At 36.6% G+C, this 23,469-nt stretch overlaps 1 protein-coding gene across 1 annotated transcript in view; it reads left to right on the top strand.

Annotated features, from left to right (window-relative positions):
* PROZ (protein Z, vitamin K dependent plasma glycoprotein) overlaps positions 1-10,510 on the top strand; it is a 32,537-nt gene extending 22,027 nt beyond the window's left edge. Inside the window, exons 7-8 of the mRNA XM_069093939.1 lie at positions 2,825-2,942; positions 9,981-10,510. Coding sequence (XP_068950040.1) covers positions 2,825-2,942; positions 9,981-10,510 — 648 coding nt within the window. The remainder of the gene's footprint in view (positions 1-2,824; positions 2,943-9,980) is intronic.
* Positions 10,511-23,469: the final 12,959 nt, after the last annotated feature.

Raw genomic sequence — 23,469 nt, 5'->3', positions numbered from 1 at the left:
GGACATAATATTTATGCTATGTTTTCAAAGTTCTTTCTCCAATTGTCTTTATAAGACATGAAAAATAGCAAACAGAACCTTTCCCCCATTAGACCTTTTTTCTTTGCTTCAAAACAGCATCAGTGTTATCTTTCTTAAGATAAAAGCATGTTGAGGCAATGGCCTATACCACTTAAACTTTTGAGTACTTTTTTCCCCCTCACCTGAGACTCCCTCTAAATTCTGAGTTTGGCAACTTTCAAATCTACCCAAGAATAAAATAAGGTAATATCTACTTAACATTTGTGAGTGACAAAAATGATGCTGGATTAAAATGTTTGTCTTCACCCCCCCCCATTGTCCTTTTTATTATCACTATATTGATTTAACATTGTCTATATTCTCAATGTCGTATAGCTGTTTTATTCAATGTTAAGTGGTTGTGGTTTGCCACATGATAATGGTGTTCTAAGGCCTTTGAGGTTTTCCTATTTAAAAATGAGACAGCAATTTTCTCAATGTAGGGATGTGTGCCACAAGATCAGTCACTAAAGGATGATAGATAGATACTCTATCCTGGTTCTCTTCCTACCTCTCTAACCTCTTACGTGATAATTCTTCTTTTGGTCATTCATCCTCCCTAGACTTTTCCCCCTCTCAGTATTATTTATTCCCATGACATTAACAATCCGTTCTATGAAGATGATTTATAACTCTGTTGGGTCATACAAAAAGAGCCTTAGAGATCATCTAGCCCATGTAGTTTTAAACTGGGGTCCAAGGCATGCCAGAGTAGATCTCAGGGAGCCTATGAATTTAGATGAGAAGAAAATTACATCTTATTTATTTTAGGGAAGCAATGGATGTTATGTGACTTGCCCAGGGTCACACAGCTAGTAAGTGTCTGAGGCCTCATTTGAACTCAGGTCATCCTGACTCCAAGGCCAGCGCTCTATCCACTGTACCACCTAGCTGCCCCTTACGTCTTTATTTCAGTATAATTGGTTTCCTTTGTAATCTTATTTTTTGCATTTTAAAACATCATTCTGAGAAAGAGTCCATATGCTTCACCAGAGTGCCAAAGTGCCAAAGGGGTCCATGACACAACAAAGATTCAAAACTTTAGTTTAAGAATCTAGCCAAACCCTAAGTTTTATAATGACAATATAGTGATACAGTGTGTGTATTCTGTGTGTACATGTAAATATACAGATTTATAAGTCATACTCTATACATAGTGATATTCGCACATCTATATACTTATATGTACACATCTATATGTGTATAATATATAGAGTTATATTTCAATATACATATAGATTGTGTAATATATACATAGAGTGATACTTATAATATTCATATATTTATATACACATATAGATATGTATATAATATGTATATAAAGTGATACTTATGACATCTATATCTATTTATATATACACACACACAGATAATATAATATATACATATAAAATGATACTTTATAACGTATATATTTGTATACATGGATCTAGATTGTATATAATATATGCATATATAGAGTGATACTTATAACATCTATATCCATTTATATAACATATAGCTGTGTATAATGTATACATATATAGACTGATAGTTATAACATCTATATATATTTTTATATACACATGTGTATTTTATAACATATGCATACATAGAATGATACTTATAACATCTATTTTTATATACACATAAAGATGTGTATAATGTATACATATACAGAGTGATACTTATAACATCTATATATATATATATATATTTATATATACACATAGATATAAGAGAGAGAAAGGAGAGAGACAGAGAAATAGAGACAGAGAGAGAGAGAAATGGAGACAGAGATAGAGAGACAGAGAGAGAGAGAAAGCTGGAGTCCTAATGGACAGGCAGCATTGGAATCCCAATTCTGATCCTTAAGAGCTGTGTAACCATAAAACAAATCTTGCTGGGCCTGTTTCTACAGATGTGAAATAGAGATGATAATATCTGAAATAACTAACTTACAGGGATGTTGTGAGGGAAGCACTTTGGAACTCTAAACGTGCTATAGAAACGCCAACTACTGCAGAATGTCTAGACCAGCCCATATCTGAACAGAAATGCCTCCAAAACATCCCTGACAAGTGGCTACTCAGACTTTTCTGGAATACCCCTAGAGATACGGAATTCATACACTCCTGAGGCAGCCAAGACCACTTTTTAAATTGCTCTAATTATTGGGCATTTCATCTTACTTCAAGCTCAAATGTTATTCTTTGTCAGCTGTTGCCTCTAAATCTGTCCTCTTCCGTGGAGAGTTGTCACTAAAAAGAATTAAGCTCCCTCAGAATCACCCGGCAAAAGCTGCTCTGTATAACAAAGATTGGCAGCTTCATATATAATCTCCCCCTCTCCTACAATGTATGTGGAAATGCTGGCTTATTGAGTTTTTTAAAAGGAAAAAAGAAAAGAACAACCTAGAAAAAATATCACCAGTATTTTTAAAAGACTTCAAAATTCTTGGTTCTAGGTATGTTTAGTCAGTCATCTAGCATTTATTAAGTACCAACTTAAAAAAAATAAAATTAGAAGAAACTAGAGAGTTCGTCAAGGTTAATCTCCTAATTTTTCAGATGAAGAAATGAGGTCTGTGGAGGTTAAATAATTGACCAAAATAAGCAAATGTCTGAAACATCCAGGACTCTGACATCTTCTAATGAAAAGTGGACACTAATCACAATTTGGGGGCTTGATACAAATCAAATGTGGGGGGGTGGCAGAAATAAGACCTCTATTATGTGTTGTTGTAAATAGTGTTGACTAAATAACTATGCGTCTTTTTTTTAAGGTCAAATTAACAAATTCACAAGGAAAGGACTTCTGTGGTGGTGTTATAGTACAGGAAAATTTTGTGTTGACTACAGCAAAATGTTCACTCCTACATGGGAACATTAGTGTGAAACTAAGTAAGTAATTATTATTCTCACCTCATCGATTTTTACAAGTGCTTGTTGAAAGTAACATTTTTGAATAAAATTAATTTGGAGTAGCAAAAGCTCTATAATCTCAAGGCAAATAATTTTTGAATGGGGAATAATACTTCCAAGCTTAAAACTATATTATATTGTAGCAATCATCAAATCTATTTTGTACTGATTAAAAAAATAGAAAAGTAGACAAATGGAAGATATTGGATAAGCAAGAATCAGAAATAATTGAACTCAAGAATCCAATGATGGATAAATTCAAGAACATAAACTATATGGGGGAAAACTCCCTATCTAACAAGAACTACTGGGAAAACTGAAGTTGTTTGACAGAAACAAAGTTCAAATCAACAACTTATACCACGTCCCACAATAAACTAAAAATAGAGCTACAATTTGAATATCTTTGTGACATAAAATTAGAAATGGAATTAAATCAATTACCTTTCACAACTATTGCTGGGGCAGAATTCTTTGATTTATGTTTACTTTATTGTTGGAATGTGGAATATGCTTTCACATAGATGATGATGATTTATATTTCTTTATTTGAGAACTGATTTTTCTTATCCTTTGAAACATCTGTTAGAGAATGACATATTTATATCAATTCCCTACATCTTACATATCAGACTTTTATTAGAGCTATTTAGTGGGACTGTTTTTTTTCCCCAGTTTACTGCTTCTCTTTTAATTCTAAGCAGTAAATGAGTAGAAAAAATCACAAACAATAACTTTGATAAAGATCTGATATTTAAGATACATAGGGAATTTATATAAATATTAAAAAGTTATAATCTAATAGATGCGTCAAAGGATAAGGAATAAACAAGTGATAGATTGACTTTAGTTGTATAAAGCCTTTTCAATTTTATCTTCTCTAATATCCTCTATCCCTTGTTTAGTTAAGATTTTTACTCAATCACACTTGTGAAAGTTATTGCCATCCCTTCTCTAACTTTAATATATATATACATATATATATACATGCATAAAACCTTTTACATTTGTCACATATAAGTTTGGAGATATATGATATAAAATGTTAGTCTGGCCCTAATTTCTACCAGGATGCTTTCTAGTTTCTTCAGCCATTTTTGTTGAATATGGAGTCCTTACCCCAGTAATTGGTATCTTAGGCTATATGGAATACCTTGATCCTATGTTCTGTGTCTTCTGGGTCTTGTATATTTAATATGTTCCATTGATTAAATATTTTATTTTTTATTTCACCAGATATTTTTGATGATTATTTCTTTATAGTATAGATTGAGATTTAATCATGCTAGGCTAGAATCATTTTTTTCTTTTTTTAATAGCATTTAATTTTTTTCCAATTACATATAAAGACAATTTTTAACATTCATTTTGTATTACTAAGGCAATATTCACAGCACTGATGGTGACTATGAGTATGCTGGCATAGTTTTGAATCCCAAAATATAACAGACTCTCCATATAGAACACAGAAACAAAACATTTATTCACACACTAGAAAGCCAAACCCCAACACCAAAAAACTGAATTCATCATAACAACAAAGAAATCTGTATACAATGACACTGCAGAGAGCAACACCATCCCAAAGCCTTCCCACAAACAAACACTCACAAACCTAGCTGTCTCCTTGCCTGTGCCCTCTCTCCTCCCTTCATTCTAGCTGCTCTGACTTCCAGCTTCCTCTGGGCTCTGCTCCATCCTTCTTGTTCAACCCCATCAGCAAACTCCTCCCACCACAGGCTCCATGTGATTACATTCGGCCTATTAAGGGGCAGAGAAGATCTTCAAATTACCATTACCATTACACATTTAAAAAAAAATTTTGAGTTTCAATTTTCTACTTTCCTCCCTTACCTCTGCCCTCCCTAAGACAGTAAGGATTTGATAGGTTATATATATGCAATCATGTAAAACATATTCCCATATTAGTCAGGTTGTGAAATAAGAAACAAGCCAAAAGAGAAAACACACACAAAGAAACCTAATTTTCTTGGATCATTGTATTGCTGAGAATAGCTAAGTCATTCATAGCTGATCATCATACAGTATTGCTGTTACTGTGTAGATTGTTCTCCTGGTTCTGCTCACTTCACTTAGTATCAGTTCATGTAAATCTTTCCAGGTTTTTCTGAAATCCTGCTCATCATTTCTTATGGAACAATAGTATATCATTACATTCTTATACCACAACTTGTTCAGCCATTCCCCAATTTGTTGACATGCCCTCAATTTCCAATTCTCTGCCACCACAAAAAAAAAGAGCTGTTATAAATATAATTATATATGTGGGTCTTTTCCCCTTTTTTATGTTCTCTTTGGGATACAGACCTAGTAGTGGTATTGCTATATCAAAGAGTATGCACCATTTTATAGCCCTTTGCACATAGTTCCAAATTGTCTCAAATGGTTGGATCAGTTCACAACTCCAGCAACAGTTCATTAGTGTCCTAATTTTCCCACATCTCCCCCAACATTTATCATTTTCCATTTCTGTTATATTAGCCAATCTGATAGGTTTGAGGTGGTACCTCAGAGTTGTTTTAATTTGCTTTTCTCTAATGAATAGTTATTTAAAGCATTTTTTCATAGGGCTATAGATAGCTTTAATTTCTTCATCTGAAAACTGTCTGTTCATATCTTTTGACCATTTATCAATTAGGGAATGACTTGTATTCTTATAAATTTGACTCAGTTTTCTATAAATGTGAAAAATGAGTAGGCTAGAATTGTTAACCAAATTAATTACATGAAGAAAATCAATACAAGTAGGATAAGGGGAAATTGTTGAATGGGGAATAAATCTTTGCCTCAAATATTTCTGAGAGAGGTCCGAGATTCATGCTATAGAGGGAACTAAAATAAACATCTAGGATCATTCTTTAGTGGAAAAGTGTCAAGGAATATGTATAAATAATTTTCAAAAGAATTGTGATTTAAAACTATATGAAAGGCTACTCTAAATAATTAATAATAAGAGAAGTTAAAATCAAAACAACTCTGAGGGATTACCTGACACCTGGCAAACTGGTAAAGTTGGCAACTGATCAATAAAGGCAGTGTTGAAATCACTGCACAAAAATAGCTTACTAAACTTTTGGTGGAGGTGTGAATTAGTCCAACAAATCTGGAAAACAATTTCGAAGTATACTTTTAAATAGTGCCTAAAATGCCCTATACTTTGACCTTGAAATTCTGCTACTAAGTATATACTCCAAGGAAAACAAATATAGAAAGAAAAGTCCCATTTACACAAAACAATACTCTTTTTTTGTCAAGTCAGCAAGAATTTATGATGTTCTTATTATGTTCTGGGCACTGTTATAAGAACTGGGGGTATAAAAACAGTTCAAGGAATTTATATTCTAATAGGGGAAGACAGTACATAAAATGAAACTGAGAAGCGGGCGGGGGGGGCATACCTGGTACTTAGAAAGGAGCATGGCGAGGAGAAAGAAGTCGTTCTTTTTTGTTTCATGCATATGGAAATGCCCATTTTATTTGGTGTTCATTAAGAACATAGAGGCAATTGGTGGCATAGAGGATAGAGTGCTGGGCTTAGAGTCAGGAAGACTCATCTTCCTAAGTTAAATCTGACCTCAGACACTTACTAGCTGTGTGATCCTGGGCAAGTCACTTAACTCTGTTTTGCCTCAGTTTTCTCATCTGTAAAATGAGTACAAGAAGGAAATGGCAAATCACTTCAGTATCTTTGGCAAGAAAATCCCAAATAGGGTCGTGAAGAGTCAGATATGACTGAAAACAATTGAACAACAAAGTTCATTATAAAAATAAATAGAATAGCAGAAAATTTTATTGCATCATAAAAATATGCAGTGATATAACATCGTTTAACATTGGAAAAAATCTAAGTCACTATAAAATTTATTTTTTTGTTAAAATTTTTTCAATTGTTAAGCATTTTCCCTCCCACTTTCCTTACCACAAAAAATAAAAATAAAACCCTTGTGCAAATAAGCACAATTAAACAAAACAAATTCCCATATAAGCCATGTCCACAAATGAGTGTCTCATTGCAGTCCATCTGTCAGAAAGTGGGTAGCATTGTTCATCACTAGTTCTCTGGCATAATGATCACAGTTGCATTGATCACAGTTCTTAAGTCTTTCAAATTTTCTAATTTTTACAGTGCTGATGTTATTATATAAATTGTTCTCCAGGTTCTGCTCTCTTAACTTTGCATCAGTTCATATAAATCTGAACCATTCCTTTCATCATTTTGTATAGCACAATAGTATTCCATTACATTCATATACCATATTATTTTCTAGCATTCCCAATTGATGGGTGCTCCTTTAGTTTCCAATTCTTTGGCACTAAAAAAAAGAGCTGGTATAAAAAATTTTGTACAAATAAGACTTTTTTCCTTTGAACCCTTTGGGGAATAAGACTCAGTATCACTGGGTCAAAAGACATGCCCAATTAATAACTTTTTGGAAATAGTTCCAGATTGCTTTCCAAAATGGCTGAACCAATTCACAGCTCCACCAGTCTAATGGGTATGGCTAGCGATAGATAGGAACCACTAGGTGCTATAGTAGATAGAAAGCTTTCCCTGGAATCAGGAAGCTCTGAGTTCAAGTCTGGCCTCAGACATGATCTATGTGACCATGTCCAAGTCACTTAACCTGTTTCCCTGAGTTTCCTAAACTATAAAGTGGGGATAATAATAGCACCTACTTCTCAAGACTGTTGTGGAGATCATGTGAGATACCACATAGTGGGCACTATTTAATGCTTATTCTTCCTTGTCTCTGAAAACGGCTTGTTCATATCTTTTAACCATTTCTCAATTGGCAACTGTCTCCTATTCTTACAAATTTGAATCCTGTGGAAATGAAGCCTTTATCAGAGAAACTTGCTACAAAATTTTTTCCCAGTTAGTTTTCTTTCTAATTTTAGCCACATTAGATTTGTTTGTACAAAGAAAACTTTCTGTAATCAAGACAGTCTATTGATAATCTGCAAGATTATCTTTCTTACTCCTCTTATTTATGATGTGACTTTTTATCTAGGTCATAAGTCCTTTTGGAGCTAATCTTGGTAATTGACATGTGGCATTGGTTATAAAACTTTTCATAGAAGCAGGAGTCCAAGAGGGCCCTAAAATTGAGGTCTCCAGGTGGCCAGAGTCAGAGTCAGATTGTAAGGAAATGAGTATAAAAAGCAGAACTCCTCAGAGGACTGCACATTTCCAGATGGGATGATTGTCAAAAATACCTATTTTCCATGGCTTTCTCTCATTGTCAACAGTCTAACACTCGGTTCTGTGCAAACTTAAACAGACACTATTCTTCCCTAATGCAGAATTCTAGCTGATGAGTTAATTAACTTCCCAGGGCTGATCCATTGAATTCAAGCTCTTTGGAGTAAAGCAATCATTTATACAACTTAGGGTAGGGTCAGATTCTTGAACCTTTTTAGGAACATAAAGGGACATATACAAACTTCATAAAAGTTGTACTTATCCAGCTATGTGGCACAATGGGTTCAAAGTTGCATTTATCAGGCAGTTCTGAGTTCAAATTTAGCCATAGACACTTATTAATTGTGGGATCCTGGCCAAGTCACTTAGTTTTCTCATCTGGAGAATGAGGCTAATAACAGTTCTTACCTCCCAGAATTGTGGCAAACATCAAATAAAATAACATATTAAAGTGCTGTGCCAACCTTGAAATGTTATATAATTTCTAGTTATTATTATCATTATTTTAAATTTTGATGTGGAGTGTAAGCTCTGGAAAATTCTACAAACCTGGAAAGGCTTTAAGTACAGTCCAAGTGACTGATTGAATCTGCTGCCTTCGGAGAGGCTCTGCTAAATATAGAAAGGCACATCATTAGTAGTGTAGTCAATAAGTGATAGATTCTTTTTTTTTTGGAGGGGGAAAGGCAAGGCAATTGGGGTTAAGTGACTTACCCAAGGTCACACAGCCAGTAAGTGTGTGAAGTGTCTGAGGTTGGATTTGAACTCAGATACTCCTGACTCCAGGGCTGGTGCTCTATTCACTGTGCCACCTTACTGCCCTTACATGATGGATTCTTGAGAGATCTAATGATGAAGTCACATGAGTGTTAGACCTGGAATAAAAGGACCTGAATTAAAAATTGTGATTCTACCAAAAGTGATTGTTATGAAATTTTAAAGAACAAGTGTGGTTAGAAAGAAGAGGTATGAAGAGATCCTCCCACCTTACTCCTTTGCAATGGTGGGGAAGTCCATAAATATGGGACATTACATATATTTCAGGATTTGTTATTTATTTTTATTACTATTTATTATGATTTTTTTCCTCTTCCTTTTGTCTTAAAAAATACTACTTGTTATATGGGAAGAGCAGGGGGAAGGATACTGGGGAAAACTGATGATTTAAAAAAACCTCAATAAAAATTAATTTTTAAAAAGGTTCACTGCTACTTATCACATGTGTGACATTGGGCACATCACTTCATTTCTCTTGGCCCCAGTTTCCTCATCTATAAGAAAAGAAGATGGGATTAGATGTCCCCTGAGGTCTCTTTCAGGTCTAAATCTGTGACCCTCCAAAAGATTAAATGACATATCAAAAAGTTATTCCAATCCCTCAATTTTCAGGTTATCCTATTCATGGGCTTGTTTAGGTTTTGATTTTTCCTCCCCCCAAACACCTGTTAAACATTTCATCACTCCAAAAGTAAATTCTCAAGGAGGGGATGAAACTTTCAAGTCTTATTGATATTTAATTCTGATGAGGATGAGGGGAGGGGGGAGAAAAGCAACAAAATGAGATTTGGGCTTTTGTTAAATCATAATAGACCTCTGTCCGGTCACCATGTATAAATGGGTGCCGCTGAGTTAGGAGATTGCTGACTGACCACCCATACAGAGTCTCTGTGGGTATGCATGATTAAGGTTAGGATCATATAAGAAATAATAATTGTTTGTGATTGAATTCCCTTAGCTTTGGAAATTTTTAATACCTCTCTAAAGTGACCTGTGATTATGTCATTACTAAACAGGTGAAGATAGTAAACCAGGAGTCCCAATGGAGATAAAAATAAAGAGCAAACATGTGCACTTGAGGTATGATCAAGAAATGGGGCAGAATGACCTAGCCTTGCTAGAGCTTAATGAGTCCATTCAATGTGGCAACGATGGACTTCCCGTCTGTATCCCTGAAAAGGATTTTGCAGAACACATTTTGATTCCAGAGAAAATGAATGTTGTCAGTGGCTGGACATTCAATGGAACAGAATTTGGTGATTCATTGATTAACTTGCCCAGTGTCTATTTTGATAATGAGAAATGTGAAGAAATACTCAATGTGACAGTTACAACAAGGCTATTTTGTGAGAAAAGCGAGGCAACAGTGGACTGGCAGTTGGTAGAGGGAAGTATTGTCATGGCTGAACACAAAGGAACTTGGTTTTTGATTGGTATTATGGTCTCTCTACCAACTGAAAAGCTGGAACCACTATATCTTTTCACCAAGATTTCAAGATATTCCATGTGGTTTGAACAAATAATGCAACAATGGAAAAGCAATTGAATAGAAAGAATAAACTCTATGGAAAATGCCCAATTTATAGCTGTGATCCTGAGTTGATCATAAATTGACAATACATTTGGAATACCCTTCTCTTCCCCAAACCCCATTTCTGCCTGGTGCTCATTCTTTATGGCCTGGCTAACATGCCAAATTTGGTTTAAAACAAAACAAAACATGAAAACAATCCTGATTTAATATTGAAAGCCTCACTTAAACAAATGACAAAAGAGCTTCCTAATATCAAAACTCCAGTTAGCACAATGGATAATGGTGGCATCAATAAATATTTTTATATTCTTTGCTCTACAGGAGAGAGGTGGTGGAATACAAAAATGAAATAAGGAAAACACCAGGCACAAACAATGTGTAATTTTAGCACATGTCACTGCTGCCAGTCAGTCAGTTTGTCAAAAAACATTTATTAAGCACATAATATTTACCAGGCACTGGGAATAAAAGCAAAGATTTTCTGAGAGATTCACTGGAAAATTACAGTGATATGAAAATAAGAATGTATGTCACTAAAATATCTATTTCATTATTTAAAAACAAAAACAAAAACCAACCCCTTCCATCCATCCAATCAGAAATTATCTTTGTTTAGACCTTTGTTCACATTTCAAGGAAATGTGTCCAATGGATGTTTTTATCTCCCCCAGTGCCTAACTACATGTTTTTTACTACTTAAAAATTTGTTGAACTGAACTAGCAGAGATGCTGTAAAACTGATCTGGTAGGAAATTGTGTGATATTTATTTCTTTTTACTTTGCTCTACAATTCATATGAGATAAAATTAAATTCTTTTAATATTAGTAAAATGTAAGCATCCCCTAAAATGAAACGTTTACTAATAACTACACATACTGAACATATATAAACAATATTAATCAAGTACTTTTTTAAAAGTGCCATGTTTCAAATATGTAAATAGAAGAATAAAGCATACTTTTTATCCTCCACTAAAGTTTGACATCAGTGCTTCAGTGTGTGGCATGGGGGTGATCCTGGATTCTCAAAAGCTATCTTGGGAGGACAGAAGTTTATCAGTTCCCACCAAACTAGAAAACTTTAAGGGTGGGCCTGGAAATAGATTACGTGTATATTATCACAGGAATATGCTAGCTAAATTTTAAGTGCAGACTCATTATAAAAAGTTGTCCACTAAGTCATGATGTTTTTGTCCAAACTGCAGCAACTTTTGAAACTAAAGTATTGGAACATCATGATTAATGATCTGTATTGGTGGGGGCCTACCCCTACCAATAAAGTCATGGAAGTGTGAAAGTAAATACACATGTAGATGACATGAGAGGTAGTGTGGCATACTGGATACAGAGCCAGCCTCAGAGCCAAAAAGACCTGGAATTTGAGTCTTGCTTTTGGCACATATTGACTATGTGAACCAAAGACACTGTGTCTACCAATGTTCTAGGAAACTCTCTAAGACTGTAAGTTGCAGAGAAGGTACAGATTTACATTGATAGAAGAATTTCCTCACCCAAAGTTCCTTTAGACCAGCAAAGTCCCAATCCGTTCCCATGCCTGTAGATAATAAAGTCAATCAATGGAAAGCATATAAATCTAATTATGAAAAAACTAATAATAATAATAGCTAGCATGTATATATAACATGCTATGGTTTGCAAAGGACTTTACATATATTATCTCACTTTATTGTCAGTAAAGTAGTTGCAATTATCCCCATTTTATAGATGGGAAGCTGAGTATTAGAGAGATTAAGTCACTTGCCTACAGTCATGCAACTTTCAAACTCAGGTCTTCTGCTCAATCCACTGCACTAGAGGTGACAAACATGAAGCCTATGGCACTCCCAAGTTCATGAAGATAAAAATGTAACTGGGAAATATTTAACAAAACAAAAATACAACAGAACATAGATAATATTAGTATGCGGTTTTCTAAGTCAATACGTAGTCATGGGATCCTTGTGTGTGGTTTAATGGTCTCAAGCTCCATTCATTGGACACTTTGGCACTATACCATTCAACTGCCTCATAGCAGAAAAGAAAAGAAATAAGTCATGGGAACTGAGAGTAGATTCAGTCTTTTGGGGGGCGATATAATCAAAATGGAACTAAATTCGACATACACAAATGAGTGCTAATTTTGGAGCCAAGAAGAGGCAATAAGGTCGTTTTTACACCCTGAAGAAGTGTGTTTATCCAGAGACCTTAGATCAGATTGGAACTCTGAATAGTGATTCTAGGTGGGAGAAGATTAATATAGAATGAGGAGAAAGAAGCTATTTTTAGAAAGACTAGGGTCAGAAAGTATGGGGGGAGGTGACAATGGATCAAAAAGAGAATATTGAAGCATCTTATAGAATTTTGTCCTTTTATTCACCCCTCCATCTTTTCTCTTTTCTTTCCTTTTTTCTCCTCTTCCTCTTTATTCTTATATCTTCTCTCTCCTCTCTTCTGTCTCTCCTTGCCACCCACATCCTCCCTTTTCTTCCCTTTACTATTTCTTTTTCTGGATAGGACCCAAGGAAGCCACTGAGTAAGGTTTGAGCAGCTGGATGGAGCATGGAAGTAAAATCCTTTTTGCCCTTATACCATTTTTCAGCAGAACACAGAGGAGTGAATGTATGACCCAAACATAAAAGACCTTAATGAGACTTGTCTTCAGTACAGTACAATAGAAAGAGTCCTGGGCATGGAACCAGAAGTCCTGCATTCAAATCCTGGTTCTGACACTTAACATGTTATAGCATGGGAGTGGAGAGCCTCACTTGCATTGTGACCTTGAGCTAAAATTACTAATACAACTACACTTCTAATTACCTAATTGTATGCATTTTGTACAATGATCTCTCCATGCACCACAGCAGTCTTTGCATTCTAAGTGGCCATGTAGTCTAGTAATAGTAATAGCTCTAATATTTAAATGGTGCGTTAAGTTTGCAAAGCAATTGACAAACATCCTGAAAAGAACACAGGTAGGTAGGTGCTATTGTGTTCCCTTTTTTTAACAGATGAGGAAACTGAGACAGACAGAGATTGACTTGGCCAGAGTCACACAATTAGTAAATGTCTGAGACCAGATTTGAAATCAGGTACTTGAGACAATACGTTCAGAGCTCCATTAACCACACCACTTAGTTCCCCATTCTGTCAAGGTCATATGCCATAGCAAAGCAGAAGGTCTGTAATGCTAAGAACATAATCTTTGGAGGAAAAGTTCTGATCTTCCGGGTAATAGAGGTGGAAAGCTATCCAAATTACACTGGTCAAGAGATTTTTTTTGGGAGCTACCTCAGGCTTCATTTTGTTATGTTTGAGAATTGATACAGCTTCACTCTTATCTTTCCATATGGAGACCAGTGGAAGTATCTATAAAAGCTAAATGCTATTGTATCTTTGTGGTATATCCCTACTATGCAAGAGCTAAGTCAATCTCCTTTTGTTAACTGTTCAGTGACTTATGAGTGCCTTATTTTATCCTCCAAATCAAGCCTGAACAGGATATAAGTCCTTCTCTAAGGGGGGTGGGGTGAGGAGTAAGGAAAAAGGAAAAGGTTTGGGAGGGAAGCATGTGGAAGGATTGTGTCAAGGTGGGAAGGAGAAAGAAAAGATCTTGCCAGAGCTCAGTTTAGAAGGTAGATTGAATACCACAGGGCAGCTGGCTTCTCTCAGCTTTGCCAGGTTAATGTGGGCAATAAATCTTCCTGAGATGCACAAAGGTCTTTTTCTTCATTATCCTGTGGCCCCAAAGCTTTATTGGAAAGGGTAGCAATGAGGGGGTGTAACGCCAGTCAACACAGCATACTTGGGGGCTACTGCTTTGAATAATTTTAATTGCAAGCTATAATAAAAGGTACAATAAACACTCTGTTTATTCAGAACTAAACATTATTCAAGAAACTAAAGCATTTACAATTCATAACAGCATAACTTATTACTAAGGTGGCCACATAGCCTCAAACAAAACATATCAGTCAGTATATGACATAACACTCAGTATGTAACATGGCACGCAGCATATATCATTGTGTTCAATATACAACATAGCATTCTCCAAAATTCTTGTTTATGCAATCAGAGGGTCTCAGGCCAGGGTCTTCCCTAGCACAGCACATCCCCAGGGGTAACAGAGAACACAAATACCCGCCACCCCGAGGTTACAATCCCCTCAATCAAAAGAGAGTGTCCAAATCCTTAGTCTAGATACACTTTTGGGGGGGGGGAGGTGTCCTTTCCATGCTGCTGTTGCAGGCTCCCACCTGACACTCTCACTGCTCCTGCCTTACTGAAAAGTTTTCGTCTTGACTCAGGGCTGACTTCTGAGCCCTGTGACTCCTACTTTGTGGGCTGACCTCTCCCAGGTCCTGCCTGGATCCTGACATAGGCAGCTCTAAGCTCCTCCACGGCAAGCTCTCCTGGCTCCTGCCTGATAGCAGGCTCCAGGGGCTCCTACCCCCATCTTCTGTTTCTGGGAAAACAAAGCTTAACAAGGCAGCAACAATATTTACGCACATTACCAGCATCAACATCTCAATTCACTTGTAAAGCCCAGAGGCTCCATGATTAATAGCTCTTAAAGGGAGCTTAAACTAAGCCTTCTTCTCTGGGCTGGTCTCTGTTCTTCACCTCAATTCACTTTCATAACCAGAAGACTCCTTCAGGGAGTCCCTGCTGCTGCAGCCACCACTGCTAGCCTTCTCAATGCTCATTTTCTTCTTCATTCTTTCTTCATGCTCACTCTTCTTCCGGGTTCACATTCATAGCTGGGGCAGCCCCTTAACAATGGCTACCCAGAATCTCCTTCAGGGACATCAAGAGTTCTCGGGTGAAGTATTCTTCCATTGAGTGAACCCCAAGGCCATACCAATCTTCCACCTAATATATATTGTTTTACTTGGCATCTGATTGGCTCAGTAAAGAGCCCTCATACATAGCCCACATGCATAGTACCTGATTGGTTGATTCCACATGCTTAGCCCACATGCATTACCTGATTGGCTCAACCCATGTGCAAAGCACCAACCAGGGCACCTGACAAGCTTAGTGAAAGCCTGACCTCATCACCTAATGTGCTACTGTTGTGGATTACCGGGGATTAATCCTTCAGAAGTTCACAATTTAGCCTGAGGCTGGGAAACTGAACTCCAAAAGAAAAGCAACAAAAGAATCCGACTTTGCTTGTGGTTACAGGAGGAAGGAAGCCACTCCTGAAGCTTGGGGATTTAGGACTAAGAAAAGTATGCTTATAAAATAGCAATATAAAGGAGAAATTATTCTGTATACTTGTGGCAGTACTTTAAGGGTATAAAAGTAGTTTCCTTCTTAAATTTTCTTAGGCTACAGAAAAAGAAAGGAAAGATCACTGCTTTTGTTGAATGCAAATGTTTAGTTTGGACAGGATAAGTCAGCACTCTGTGCCACATATCACCTTCATCACTCTCACATCCTGTCTGTCTCTTCTCACAATAAGGAGAATTATTAAATGCCTGTTGGTCTATTAAATGCCAATGTCTGCTGGGAGGGCACATCCACAAAGTTTTGTTTTGTTTAGGCAAATGGAGGACAGGGTTGGTGATTAGAAGCTCATGAGATTCAGTAATGACCATTGCTGTCGCTGTCTCCAGCTCCATTCCTCCCAAGGACTCCGTGCTATGTCTGGCTGATGCCAGCACTAAGTGAGGCACCTCATAGAGGAGTGCGAAATGAAGAGATGTGGGCCAGGCAGGTCAGTGAAGACAGCCAATTTATTCATCTGGGTCCAAGTATATGTAGGAAAAAACAAGCATAGTCTTTGAGAGTTACTTTCTTGGAACACTTCCCTATGCCCTAGTTTTCATTTGTCTCATACTGACTGCCTTCTTCTCTTATCTTGGTTATCATGGTACAAGAGACAGGCAGGATGTTCTGAAAACCTCCCTTGCCACCGATTATCTGTGGTAACATTGTAGTGAGCTACCATCCTCTGGCTAATATCCCAGAACAGGGCAGAACCCTGGATCTCAGGCTATCAGGAAATTTCCAACATGTAGCCTCATCATTAGGAAAACCTGGAGCTGGTAAGTAATGGCCTGAATCCTGGATCAGATGTTTTGGCTCCCTACATATGCTAGTGTCTATTTTGGCATTAAAATCACCAGAATTACAAGCTTGTCCTCTTTTGGCACATTGATGATAAGGATCTTTGGGTCTTCATAATTTTTTTTAACCTATCAGGGTTTGTCATTACTGCTGATGGTGGCATAGTGCTTTCCTGCAAGTGGCAATCACATTGGCATAAGCCTGTTGTTCACTACTTTGGGGAGGCATACAAGATTGTTGACCAGATGAGTTTTGATTGTGAAATCTACACTAGATTCACAACACTCCCCATCACTGCAGCCACTCCAAAAAAAAAAGTGTATCTAGCTTTAACTTCAGTAAGTTGGCCTTCATTTGCTAGCTTTGTTTCACTCAGCATTGCTGTTTGGAAGCAATTTCTGCTGAGTTCTCTTGCAATAAGAGCTGTTCATCTTTCAGGATTGGATTTCTTGTTGTCCACAAGTATACATACATTCCATATACCAATATTGAGTAGGATTATCTTTGAAAAAGTTTTTGTACATTTATTTTGTGTGTATTTCAACCATAGGGTGAGATCCTTGCCTGCCACAGTAAGAAGGTCAGAGTTGGGTGAAGCAGACAGTTTTTAGGCCACCTTTTTAGGCTTTCTCCTCATGCAAGGAGGTGAGCAGTATAGTCCTTAAAAGACTGATCACACACCCAGAAAAGCTGCTGAGTCTCATTGCTGCTTCAGCCTAGTGAGAAGACAATCCTATGGTCTGGACTGCCTATGTGCAGAGTTATGACTTTGTTCTAGTGTATCCACACCTACTGCTTCATCATTTGCCTGTCACCATAGGACTTTGAAGTAGGTAAAAAATGGTAAAATGGTATGGGTGATGTCTTTGACTCTCACATAAACTGAATTTAAATAAGGCAGAGTTGTACAAAGTCATCAGCCTCACTCTTCCAGAGTCAGTGGAGTCCAATGGCAAGACAAAAGTTGAAAGGACTGGTGATGGCTCAGGATGCAGTTGATGAGCTCGGTGTCTACCATGTCTAACGGAGCTCTAAGCACTCCACAACACCTGCTTCAGCTGCCTTCATGGCCGTTGGAACAAATTGTTCTCATCCACCCATTCCAAAACAGGAAATCTTTGTATTCTTGGGGTAGATACTTCCTAATTCATTGATGGGCTCAAGGGCTCTCAGTTACCCTCAACTTGGTTTAGTTCATTAACCAAAACAGTTTACTGGGGTGCGGCTACTACACATGTTATAGCTTCTTAGAGCCACAGGTAAAAGTTGGGTGACAGGTTATAATGGTAATGGTAATTTGAAGATCCTCCCTGCCCCTTAATAAGTCTAAGGGAATTTGAAGACTTTCTCTGCTTTGAAAATATCCTCTGCCCCCTAATAAGCTGAATGTAATCACATGGAACCTGTAGTGGGAGGAATTTGCTGAAGGGTGGAGCACACGGGAAGTTTTGAGTCGCAGCAGTTAGACACAGTTGAGAGGAGAGGACATATCTGAGGGAGAAAGGCTTGTGAATAAATACTGGTCTTGTGTTGGTTTGTGGGAAGGATAAAGGATGGTGTGGTTCTCTTATGCTATGGTACATTAACTCCTATGTTGCTATGACGGATTTGGTTTCCTGGTGTTGGGATTTGGTTTTCTGGTGTCTGAATAAGTTTTGCTCCTGTCTTATATATGGAAAGTCTGTTATATTTTGTGATCTAGCACTATGCAGGTATATTTATAATGACTGTTGGTGCTGTGAATATTGCATTGGTGCTACATTTGGCGATGAGGATGTGATTGTGAAATATCAGACCTCTATTTGGAAGAAGAAGGGATTTAGAAGAAGAAATGGCTATCCCAGGATGGAAGGATTTACCTTATTCCTCCCTAAATGGTGGTCTAAAAGTACAGAGCTTGGGAGAGCTAGGTGGCTCAGTGAATAGAGCACCGGCCCTGGAGTTAGGAGGACCTGAGTTCAAATCTGACCTCAGACACTTAACACAAAAACTAGCCATGTGACCATGGGCAAGTCATTTAACCCCAATTGCCCTCCAAAAAGCAAAAAAAAAAAAAATACATCTGAAATAGGGGGATACACACAGGGTAAAGGTAAAAGGCTGGAGTAAAATATATCATGCCTCAGCTAAAGTAAAAAAAAGCAGGGGTAGCAATCCTTATCTCAGATAAAGCAAAAGCAAAAAATAGATCTATTTAAAAGAGATAAGACAGAAACTATATCCTGCTAAAAGGCACCATCGATAACGAAACAATATCATTACTTAACATATATGCACCAAGTGGTATAGCATCCAAATTCCTAGAGGAGAAGGTAAGGGAATTAGAGGAAGAAATAGATAGCAAAACTATACTAGTGGGGGACCTTAATCTCCCCCTCTCTGAACTTGATAAATCCAATCTCAAAATAAACAAAAAGAAGTTAAGAAGGTGAATAGAATTTTAGAGGGGGTAGGTATGATAGATCTATGGAGAAAACTGAATGGGGATAAAAAGGATTATACCTTCTTTTTAGCAGTACATGGCACATACACAAAAATCAACCATGTACTAGGGCATAAAAACCTCACAATTCAGTGCAGAAAGGCAGAAATATTAAATACATCATTCTCAGATCATGATGCAATAAAAATCATATGCCATAAAGGGCCATGGAAAGATAAACTAAAAACTAATTGGAAAGTAAACAATTTAATCCTAAAGAATGAGTGGGTCAAACAAGAAATTATAGAAACAATCAGTAACTTCATTCAAGAGAATAACAATAATGAGACGACATGCCAAAATTTGTGGGATACAGCAAAGGCAGTTCTTAGTGGAAGTTTTATGTTTCTGAGTGCATACATGAATAAATTAGAGAAAAGGGAGGTCAATGAATTGGGCATGCAGTTGAAAAAGCTAGAAAAAGAACAAATTGAAAATCCACAATTAAATACTAAATTAGAAATAATGAAAACCAAAGGAGAGATTAATAAAGTTGAAATTAAGAAAACTATTGAATTAATAAATAAAACTAAGAGCTGGTTTTATGAAAAAAAAACAATAAAATTGATAGACCCTTAGTCAATATGATAATAAAAAAAGAAAGAAAACCAAATTATGAGTATCAAAAATGAAAAGGGTGAATCTACCTCCAATGAAGAGGAAATTAAAACAATAATTAGGAAATATTTTGCCAAATTATATGCACATAAATTTGACAATCCTAGTGAAATGGATGAATATTTACAAAAATATAAATTGCCCAGATTAATTGAAGAGGAAGTCAATTACTTAAATAACCCCATCCCAGAAAAAGAAATTGAACAAGCCATCATTGAACTCCCTAGAAAAAATCTCCAGGGCCAGATGGATTTACTAGTGAATTCTATTAAACATTTAAAGAATAATTGATTCCAATACTCTACAAACTATTTGGGAAAATTAGTAAAGAAGGAGTCCTACCAAATTCTTTTTATGACACAAACATGGTACTATTTGTAGAAGAGATAAAATGGAAAAAGAAAATTATAGACCAATTTCCCTCATGAATATAGATGCAAAAATTTTAAATAAAATATCAGCAAAAAGACTACAGCACGGGGCGGCCAGATGGAGCAGTGAGTAAGAGCACCGGTCCCAGAGTCGAGAGACCTGGGATCGGTTCCGAGCTCAGATACTTAAAACCCACACAAAAATAACTGGCCGTGTAACCTTGAGCAAGTTACTTAACCCCAATTGCTTTAAAAAAAAGAGAGAGACTACAGCAACTTATCACAAGAATAATACACTTTGATCAGGTAGGACTTATTCCAGGAATGCAAGGATCATTTAATATTAGGAAAACCATCAGTATAATTGATCATATCAACAATAAAACTAGGAGAAACCACATGATTATCTCAATAGATGCAGAAAAGTCTTTTGACAAATTCCCATTAAAAACACTAGAAAGTATAAGAATAAATGGAGCCTTCCTTAAAATAATAAGCAGCATCTATTTAAAGCCATCGGCAAGTATTATATGTAATGGGGTGTAGCAGCAAGCACCCCAAGTGTCCCCAGGGTTTGCTGCCAACACAGGTTCTTGGATCTGCTTTGATAAAGGAAAGCAGCTCAAAATGGCTTAACAAGCTTACTTTAATCAGTCTGATATGTATCGTTTACCTAGTTCAGGGAGAAAAGGTCAGCACCCCGAACTTCAGAATATACAGACAGAATTATCAAGACAGAAACAGATCAAGTAGACAGCTTTCCAAACTGTCCAACCATTACATCCATACCAAATTAACATCTGGGTTTTTCAAAGCCGGGGGGTGGGAGGGGTTCTCAACAACTGGCTTCCCAGAGTTTCATCTGATCAAATCACAGAACACTTCTCAAAGTGAGCCCCAAAACAAAGCTACACATCAGGGCTTATATAGCCTTCTCCTGGCTCAGAGAATGTAGCAACCTTATTGACTCACTGGCCAATCAAGAAGTATCTATTGAAAAACAAGCCTCCTATCCCAGGCTCCAGGTGCACTTTAGCCTAGGGGCAGGGAAGATCTTAAAAATTTACATTCCCATTACATGCGGATAAGCTAGAAATATTTCCAATAAGATCAGGGGTGAAACAAGGGTGTCCACTATCATCTCTCTTATTCAATCTGGTACTAGAAATGTTAGCAGTAGCAATTAGAGAAGAAAAAGAAATCAAAGGAATCAAATTAGGCAAAGAAGAGACCAAGCTATCACTCTTTGTGGAAGATATGATGATATACTTAGAGAATCCTAGAAAATCAAGTAAAAAACTACTTGAGACAAATAAATTTGACAAAGTTGCAGGATATAAAATAAATCCACATAAATCCTTGCCATTCCTGTATATTTCTAATGAAATCCAACAGCAAAATATAGAAAGAGAAATCCCATTTAAAGTTACTGTAGACATTATAAAATATTTGGAAATCTAACTGCCAAAACAAACCCAGGACCTGTATGAACACAACTACAAAACACTTTTCACACAAATAAAGTCAGATCTAACTAATTAGAAAAACATCAATTGCTTGTGGCTGGGTTGAACTGATATAATAAAAATTACAATTTTATCTAAATTAAATTGCATATTTAGTGCATACCGATCAAGCTACCAAAAATTACTTTATTGAACTAGAAAAAATAGTAACAATATTCATTTGGAAGAACAAAAGGTCCAGAATATCAAGGGATTTAATGAAAAGAGATGCTAGGGAAGGTGGTCTAGCTATATTAGATTTTAATCTGTATTATAAAGCAGCAGCCATCAAAACTACACTGGCTAAGGAATAGAGCAGTGGATTAATGGAGTAGATTGGGTGCATGAGACTCAGCAGTCAATGACTATTATAATCTACTCTTTGATAAACCCAAAGATCCCAGTTTTGGGGATAAGAACTCACTATTTGACAAAAACTGGAATATAGTATGGCATAAACTGGGCATACACCATTATCTAACACCACATACCAAAATTAAGTCTAAATGGGTGCATGATCTAGGTATAGAGGATGATATTGTAAGCAATCTGGGAAAGCAAGGAATAGTTTACCTGTTAGATTTATGGAGAGGGGAAATCTTCATGACCAAAAAGAATTAAAAAGCATTATAAAATGCAAAATAGACAACTTTGATTACATGAAATTTAAAAGCTTCTTACAAACAAAGTCAATGTAACCAAGATTAAGAAGGAAGTAGAAAATTGGGAAAGAATTTTTACAACCAATGTCTGTGATAAAGGCCTCATTTCTAAAATATACAGAGAATTGAGTCAAATCTATAAGAATACAAGTCATTCCCCAATTGATAAATGGATATGAACAGGCAGTTCTCAGAGGAAGAAATTAAATATATCTATAAGCATATGAAAAAATGCTCTAAATCACTATTGATTAGAGAAATGCAAATCAAAACAACTTTGAGGTACCACATCTCACCAGTCAGATTGGCTAAGATGACAAAACAGGAAAATAATAAATGCTGGAGAGGGTGTGGAAAAATTGGAACACTAATACATTGCTGGTGGAGTTGTGAACTGATTCAACCATTCTGGAGAGCAATCTGGAACTATGCCCAAAGGGCTAGAAGTAATTTCATATCCTTTGACCCAGCAATACCACTTCTAGGGTTGTATCCCAAAGACATCATAGAAGCAGGAGGAAGACCCATATGTACAAAAATGTTTATAGCAACTCTTTTTGTGGTGGCAAAGAATTGGAAATTAAGGGGATGCCCTTAAATTGGGGAATGGCTAAACAAGTTATGGTATATGAATATAATGGAATACTATTGTGCCATAAGAAACGAGGAACATATGGATTTCATATTTACCTGGAGAGGCTTATACGAACTGATGCTGAGTGAGAAGAGCAGAACCAGGAGAGATGTATACACAATTATAGACGCAACATACGTGTGACGACCAACTTTGACAGACTGGACTCTTCTCAGCAATGCAGGGCTATAAGTCAATTCCAAAAGACTCATTATGGAGAGAGATGTCTACATTCAGAGAAAGAACTAGAAAGAACAGAGTTTGAATGCAGATTGTAGCAAATAACCCGCTCTCTTTCTTTTTCTTGTTTGGCTTTGTTTCCTTTTTCTCGTTGTTCATGCCATCTGATACAATCCTTCTTTATAACCTGACTAATGCCTAATGTGAAAGTATCTGCAGATCCCATACCTGATTGTATGCCACCATGGCTGGGGGTGGGGGGGGAGGAAGGGGAAGAGAAGGAAATTCGAAACTCAAAGAACTGTGGAACTGAATCTTGTAAACTAAAAGTAAGTGAATAAATTAATAAAGACCAAAAAAATTAACAAAAAAAGAAAGAATATGCTGTGGTTGTTGTACCCATTCCTGAATACATCATTGGAACAGATAGGTTGAGAAGTATGG

This window comes from Petaurus breviceps, unplaced genomic scaffold (assembly GCF_028583685.1).
Source record: "Petaurus breviceps papuanus isolate PSGF00001 unplaced genomic scaffold, PetGlider_PUasm1.0 214, whole genome shotgun sequence".
Lineage (NCBI taxonomy): Eukaryota > Metazoa > Chordata > Mammalia > Diprotodontia > Petauridae > Petaurus > Petaurus breviceps.
Note: the sequence above shows the minus strand (reverse complement) of the source record. Positions and strands in the feature narration are given on the sequence as shown.